The following is a 7,508-nucleotide window of genomic DNA, read 5'->3' on the forward strand; positions in this document are numbered from 1 at the left end:
CTTCCATCTCAAATTTGTTTCCCTTTAGCTCATTCTACATGCATTTGGAACCCTCTCCCTATTGATCAGTCTTTAGCTCTATCTCCCTTACTCTGTCTCTTTATTTAGCTTTTGCTCCCACTCTTATCTAGCTCCCTTTTTATATTCATCTCCTTCTCTCTATTTTTCTTCATGTCATGCTCTAGCAGGAACAACCTATATTATTCTCATTCTCCATCTGTTTCTTCAACGGTTCCTTTGACTGAGACATAAATTTACATGAAGGTTTTAATATTTTCCGGGATAGTCGAACTGAAATCAGATGCTTCTCCTGAGGTGATATTTTTATGGATTCCCAATCAGTTTCGTGAAACAACCTTTTTTGTTCCCTCTCCTCTTTTCTTTCAAATAAATAGCAAGATAATTTAACCTATATAAAACTTATCTGGGTATTATTTCAGTTCTACGTCAAAGCTGGATTTAGGAGTTCCCCCTTTTATTTTATTGCTTTATACATTTTATCTAGGAGTTCCTCCCTTTGAATATATTATATTGGGGGGCAGCAAAGATAAACCATTGTAGTTGTGTTGGTATCCCCTATCTCCCAAGGCCCCCAAAAATCTATCTATTCATCTATCCCTCTTCGTAAACATCCATTCTCCTGATCTTCTTCTTTCGGTGACTTCCAACATGTCTGTTCATTATTCCCATTTATCTATTTCAATATACAAACACTTCAACTTGTATCGTATAACAGGTTGAGCATAATACCTAGTAACTCAATGGAGTTTAACAATGTCGGTTAATAATAATGGGTCTGTTATAAGTGTAATGGATCACATTTCTACACATCTGTCAATCTATTGGAGATCCACTTTCAAAAGAGGGTAAATCGGCCACATTAAGATTTCCTTCTTGGAGGTCCATTTGATATCCAAAAACTGCTTAGCAATAGTCGAACAAGTAGGTAAGGTTGGGCTGAACAAAAAAAGTTTGGGTAGAGCCGAATCTAAGTGTTGGCTAGGTAAGCGTCCTGTAGTAAGAGAAGTGGTTATGAACCCTGTCGGGACTTTAGGCGCGAGTTTACGAGCAGACTTTAGGAGCGAAGAAGCGACGGAGCAAAAGAAGAAAAGAAGCCAATAAAAAAAGACAACTGAAAAGCTCCGAGTGAATGAAAGTTAAAAATAGGCAAAGGAAAAGGGCAGCCGAATTTCGCTTGTTTAACTTACAAACTCCATTTAGAATGAAAATGTACTTCACATATATTTGGGCCAATTTCTGACCTAAGATATTGAGAACAACCCAACACATCAAAATCAAACTAATAACTGGAAACACAAAAATAATTAGCTGAGACCTGCAAGTTACATGCTTTAATGGGGGATAATCCCCAGTCCTGCCTCAGTCCTGAGAGTAAGTCAATTTGTGGGAAAAAAATTAACACCAAAAAATAATTACACTGAAAAAATAAACTAAAATGTTCGTCCGTTCTAAATCGTCCGCCGTCCAGGGCCCCCGGACGGGACGCGTTTTCATCCCGGGGAGACTACCCGAACCTCGGGACGGGACGCATTGTTCGTCTCAGGATGAGAAGACCGTCCCGTCCGCGTGCCTGAACTTGTTTAACACGTCTATGGACTAATAAGCTCACTCGCCATCATTTCCTTATTGCCCGAGTCTTCTGCGCAGAGAGGGAGGGATTAGGGATGGCCGTCGGGAACGGGAAGGAGAAGCTTCTGGCTCGCCTGCAGGTTTTCATGGCTTCACAGCTCATATCTCTTCCTTGTTTGTGCATCAGTGGACATTATTTATTTGTGGAGAACTTGGATGATGATTGATGATAGGGGCGATCGCTCTGTGTTTGCAAGAAAGATGGTGTTAAGCGCCAATTTCTCCGCCGTTACTAGGGACGAATGTTGTAGAAAATGCTCTGGGCCAAGTTTAGAGTAGATCTTTCCGTTGAAATTTGTCCATTTTCTTTAGTTTTTAATGGAATTGGATACTTTTACTGCTCGCTCGTTGATAGTCTCGGGTTGTTCTCGAGTTGATGGCCCTTCTACTTTATATATGGGAAATAGATATAATTTCGGACTTTTAATGTTTACAGTGCTTTGGCCTCTCATTGAACTGTTTTCATGTTTGATTCAACTGTTTTGCTTTGGCCTCTCATAATCCATCTCTGTAGTTTTGAATAAAACAGCATCTCTCACGACTCTCTGTGTTTGTCATGTTTTTGGAAATGGAATCTTTGTGTAGATTTGCTTTTTATTTGTTAGTTAACTCTTTTCTTATGGCGTCGTTATTCCTGGTGTTGTTTTAGGAGCTGCACATTCAATTTGAGACGTATGATCATCCTGCTGTATTGACAGTTGAGGCCCAGGTAGCTGTGATCAACATGATCGAGTTCATTGGTGGCACTCAATTGCAGAAGAAATATCATAATTGATACATTTTTCGCACCTGCCAATTTTTCCCAGGCAAAATACGTTGGGCACTTAGGCGGAGCATTGAGCAAAAACCTGTTCTTGAAAGTAAGGGACGAGTGAAAACCATTTGTTGTCCTCTTTTCAATTCTCTTACTGATTGTCGATTCTTTATCATTTATCCTTGATTTTAGGATAAAAAGCACAGGTACTACGTTGTTTCGGCCCTGTCTGGTACCAATGTTGATTTAAAAGGTACATCTGGTGGCATCATTTTGCAGATCTTCGTCGCTTCAACAGTCTACATAAGTTGAATATTTTAATTACTTACATAAGTTGACATCGTTATTTCCCCTACGAATGTTTATTTTGACTCTTCGATAAATAAATTAAATTGTCAGTTATGTCCCAACGCCTGGGTTTGGGGAAGGGAGGCCTTCGAATGGCTCCTGAGGAAGCTTTACAAGAGATTCTTCAGGTGTTAGTTCATCTCTCTCTGTGTTGTTAATCAGTGTTTTTCTTGGTCCTGGATAGTATTTTTGTTTTTCTGCGGTTACTGGCTTGATCTTAACATTCTAAGTTCAAATGCTTTGTTACACATGACACGCAGTGTTGTTCCTGAAAAAGAGTGAGTAGCAGTGATGGCCGGCATGTTTGGAAACCTGTTTGGATTCGCATTTTTTTCTCACGTCTCAGAATCCTTTTCATGCTGTCTCCGTTATTTCTTACTTTGCAATGAAACGCTGATGAAATGGAGAATTTCTATGAAATATATTCATACGCTTTCTATATTCTTTATTTTATGAAATATAGCATGAAATAAAGACTTTTAGAAGGAAATCACCTAACCATGTACAATAATCTTTTATTGTACATCATGCAGTTATTTCAGCACAACTTATTGTCCCCTTTATGACTCTATTTTTGCCAAGATAATCATTTAACTATTGCACCTGGTTGATTGGTGCAAAGTTTTATTTTATTATTACGTCAACTTGTGCATGATCGTTTTTTTTTTAACTAAACTTGTGCATAACTTTTATCATATAAACTAAAGACTCTTATACTATCAACATGGTAATTGGTTTTTTATTTCTCTTTTCCTCCTTACTTTATGTCATTTAGGTTTTTAATTTTGTTTTAATGTTTTCGCATGTTTATATGAAACTGCCAGGTGCCGTTGGGATGTGTTACTCCGTTTGCTTTGATCAATGAATCGGCAAGGTATATGGATTTATATCTATCCTTAGGTTAAGCCATGTGCTCAATTTTACTTTTTTGTTTCTTTACGTGGTTCTCCTTCAAACTCATTGTTACCTTTTATTATGTCAAAAAAATAAATTCTGATCTGGCTGTGTTCCCCTTAGATGGTGTTAATATGTAATCATTTTGGTGCTTGAAGAAAATGCGTCTTTGTTGCTTTTCTATTGATTCGACTTTACTACTGCACCAAGTATCATATAGGTAACATGACCGGATCTCAGTAGATCAATAATCCAAATCACCAAAGATGAAAGTATATTTAAAAATTATGTGGTGAGAACAGTGATCGGAATCACACAACGGTAGAGAGGAAGTATAGATGATAGGAGATTTGGAAGAATCCGAATGTATTATTCCCCTTCTGGATTGCAGGTGTACACTCTGCAGCTCCAGCCTCAACCTCACATTTCATCTCTCTTTTGCAGTAAATTTCTTGAATCTTTGATACTCCTGTTCTCCCCCTTTGTCTCTCTTTATAGTGTTCTCTGCATGTGTCTCCTTCCGGACACGTGCCAGTTACTGCTTCTCCTGGTGCTGCGTCTTCTGTATGTAAGTGTTATGACCCTCAAAACCTTTCAGGGGTATCTTGAACCTTTCGACTTAATTTTGTAACCTTTCAATTCTTGTAACTCTCCCTTACAGAGGGCAGTCAAGGGCTCATAGACTTTTAGCCGGAAGATCCTTCCAGAGGGGCCACAGGCTCCGGCTTGGGCCTTTTATTGACATTTTCTCCCTCTCTGTCTCTCTGTCTCTGTCTCTCTGTCTCTCTGTCTCTCTGTCTCTCTGTCTCTCTGTCTCTCCGTCTCTCTCTCTCTCTCTATCCTACTATTGGGTTTTCCACTTTTGACGTAACTTTCCAGCTGCCTGTAGACTTCAAGTAACACTTAACTTCTCTGTGGAGCTGACTAAAAAGTTCCCTAGGGCCTCAAGTAATTTTAATTCTCGTATACTCTTTGGAGCTCTACCTCTGGATCCTCTCGGTTTTTTTCCATATCATTTTTTTACTTATTTTTTTATGTATTCATTTATAAATGTATTTCTTCTTCATTTTCATTCGAGAGTGAAAAATATTTTTTGAAAATGTGGAGACCAACATTTTAGTTGTTGAGCTGCATTTCTGAAGACCTAGTATCACGTTTCCCCTGACATTTCATTTTTTTCTTGATTCCGATTTGCAGTTATTTACTGATAAATTGTTCTTTGCAATCAAACTTCGAATTGTTTCCCTCAGTTTTGTTGAATTCCACTTATGGTAGTTGTTGAACTCAACATTTTTATTGTGAAGCTGTGACAATTACATTGATTACTTCTAATATACATTTGTTTTTCTTCAACATTGGATGCCATTTCCTTCTAATATTCTTTTTTTTCCAGAGCTGTTTCTTTTCTTCTCGATCAAGGATTTAAAGCCCACGAGCACTGTTTCTTCCATCCCCTCTCAAATGAGATGACCATTTGTGAGTTATTGATTTGTATTTGGATCATTTTCCTCTTAGGCTTGACCTTCGAATTTCTCTTGAAATTTCATGTAATTTTTAATTTCAAATTTTCACCTCTGTGTGGGTACTTAAAGGTGCAATCCCCTTGTGAAAATAGTGGTGAGACCATTGAAATATGGTATATGAATAACTCACACGTACTGTCGTGAAAAACGTTGCTCAAGTGTGGTACAAGTAATTCCTGACCTTGTATTACTCTTCTAAGATTTATGGAAAATTTTAAAGATAAAAAAAGCGGGCACTGAAAAATTGTTAATACGCAGGTACAAAAAACATTGTCCTGCAGATTGTGGGGCCTCATTTTCCCTTACACTTATCACTACTCCTACATTTCCAATTTTCATCTGACCTTTGTTGAGCGTATTAGACTCTTACCTTCAGAGAGATTTCAGATTCATAATTTTGGAAATCTAAAATTAATAAACTTCACACAAATATGAATTTTTTCTGTGATCTTTGAAATTTTCAAACACTTTTCTTTTGTAGCGATCAACACACCTGATCTTGACAAATTTCTGGACTCAATTGGACGAAAGCCGGCATATGTAGATCTGGAGGTAATTTGGTCTTACATAAATACCCTCCCAACTATCTCGTGGGTAAAATTCAATCTTATCAGGCTAACCCAACAGTGGGCAAGGACCAGCCTCCGGATCTAGCTTTTCTTGTGCCATCCGAGACACCCACTTTTGTCTCTGCACCCGAAAAGGTGACCCTGACTCAGGTAGCAGATAATAACCGCACTAAAATGGAGAAAACGTTGGGCAAGCCTGAAGGTAAGCTTGTTTATATTGTTCAGTGAGAATCATCCTTTTTTATCTTTATTATTGTAAGAATAGCAAAAAACTTTCAGTTTAAATACTTTCCATACTATTTCAAGGACTTTTAAAAAATGATCAAGATCTTTCATTTTGCAACATCTCTAGTTCTGTGAAGGTTTCCGTGGTTACGGTCCCTAATTTGATCTTCTTATTATTCTTTATGTTTTTCCAGTTGATAATTCCTTGCGATCCGGATTAAGCAAGATAGATGTGAAGAAAGTTACTGGCACAAATGTGGGAGAACTCATTGATGATATTATAAATAAGGCATGCTCTTTATTGATTAACGAGGTAATCCTTTGCATTTTCTATTCATCTCGTTCAGGGAAAATTCACAAAGGCATAGAGTGTGCAGGTGAACAAGGACTCACAAGATCAATCCAGAATCAAGGTGGAAACTATAGTTGATAAAGTCAGCCGTAAAATCAGACCTGATTTAGAAAACTCCGCTGTGAGTGATTTGACTGTTGAACATATTAAAAATATTGTAAAAATCATAATATTTTAAAATGTCATTCATTTTGTTTTGGTGCAGATAATGTTAAAAAATGCTGCATACACAGAAGGGTTTCATGCTGGCGTACGGTGTGCGGTTGACAGGGGGATACAGAGCTTACCATCCCGCAGGTAGCTGTTGTCTCTCATTCATTCCACAAGGGAGGGCAAATTATATTTTTAGGGACCAAATAATTTGAATCTTTTTTGGTGACAAAACCACGAGGAGAATGCCTATTTGTTGGTATGTCATTAAATGAAATCATGCTTTGTCAAACATAATTTTTCAGGTATTTTCTCATAGTTAAATTTGATGAACTATTGAATTATTTTCACTTTACAAGGTTTGGTTAATATATTTTGATTCATTGTCATGTGAATAGCAACCATTGTTTCACATAGGTGGACATTGAAGGCAATAAATTCCATTTATTATTAAGAAAACATAAGGGTTCTAATTACACAATCAGAGGATTAAACCAGGCACTTTATTTGAAACCGTTCAAACCAGGCACATCAAACCCCTTTTTATACAGGCATCACTTGAGTGAAAAAGGGGATTTGAAGTGTTTAAATGGGTAATATGGTGGGGCACCCAACCACAGGATTCTAAATACCACAAGTTTATCCTTGGCTTTTGGTGCTTTGGTTGAAGGTTAGAAAAAAAAATTCTTAGTAGTAGAAGTAACTCCAAATTGATCTCCAAAACACTACACATCTTTAAAACATCATACATTATATGTATCTTGTGGGGAGCGTGTTCCACTGTTGTTCCTTGGAGATAGTATTGAAGTTGTTCATGTGTCCGACTATTAGAAGTATCCATGTGATCAAGGTGATACTGGAACTGTACTTCTTTTCCTCTCTAGTTCTTTTTAAAGCTCTTATAGATCTTCTCAGCATGAAGAAAGTTTTTTCGAAGGAATGGACAATACTGAGAAGTGACAAAGGGGAAGGGAGTGCCCAGCTTTGGCTGGCCTTGGTGTCTAAAATGAATGGACAATACTGAGAAGTGACAAAGGGGAAGG

At 37.6% G+C, this 7,508-nt stretch overlaps 1 protein-coding gene across 2 annotated transcripts; it reads left to right on the forward strand.

Annotated features, from left to right (window-relative positions):
- Positions 1 to 1,618: 1,618 nt before the first annotated feature.
- Positions 1,619 to 6,815, forward strand: LOC144701837 (YbaK/aminoacyl-tRNA synthetase-associated domain-containing protein). Of its 2 annotated transcripts, none has more exons than XM_078573618.1 (12): positions 1,619 to 1,730; positions 2,300 to 2,359; positions 2,457 to 2,510; positions 2,597 to 2,657; positions 2,804 to 2,880; positions 3,577 to 3,626; positions 5,040 to 5,122; positions 5,651 to 5,721; positions 5,784 to 5,940; positions 6,158 to 6,276; positions 6,332 to 6,436; positions 6,521 to 6,815. In XM_078573618.1, exons 1-12 carry the CDS (start codon positions 1,686 to 1,688, stop codon positions 6,614 to 6,616), a joined length of 978 nt encoding a protein of 325 aa, XP_078429744.1. In that variant the 5' UTR covers positions 1,619 to 1,685; the 3' UTR covers positions 6,617 to 6,815. The 2 variants fall into 2 exon arrangements, with proteins under 2 accessions (XP_078429744.1, XP_078429745.1); XM_078573619.1 differs by having other exon boundaries at positions 1,620 to 1,730; positions 6,341 to 6,436.
- Positions 6,816 to 7,508: the final 693 nt, after the last annotated feature.

The sequence above is a fragment of the Wolffia australiana genome, chromosome 4 (genome assembly GCF_029677425.1).
Source record: "Wolffia australiana isolate 7733 chromosome 4, ASM2967742v1".
NCBI lineage: Eukaryota > Viridiplantae > Streptophyta > Magnoliopsida > Alismatales > Araceae > Wolffia > Wolffia australiana.

Coding starts and splice junctions, on each gene's coding strand:
- LOC144701837 (XM_078573618.1), top strand. CDS start 1,686: ATGGCCGTCGGGAACGGGAAGGAGAAGCTTCTGGCTCGCCTGCAG. Junction 2,658..2,803: donor TACCAATGTTGATTTAAAAG/GTACATCTGGTG, acceptor TTAAATTGTCAG/TTATGTCCCAACGCCTGGGT. Junction 2,881..3,576: donor CTTTACAAGAGATTCTTCAG/GTGTTAGTTCAT, acceptor TGAAACTGCCAG/GTGCCGTTGGGATGTGTTAC.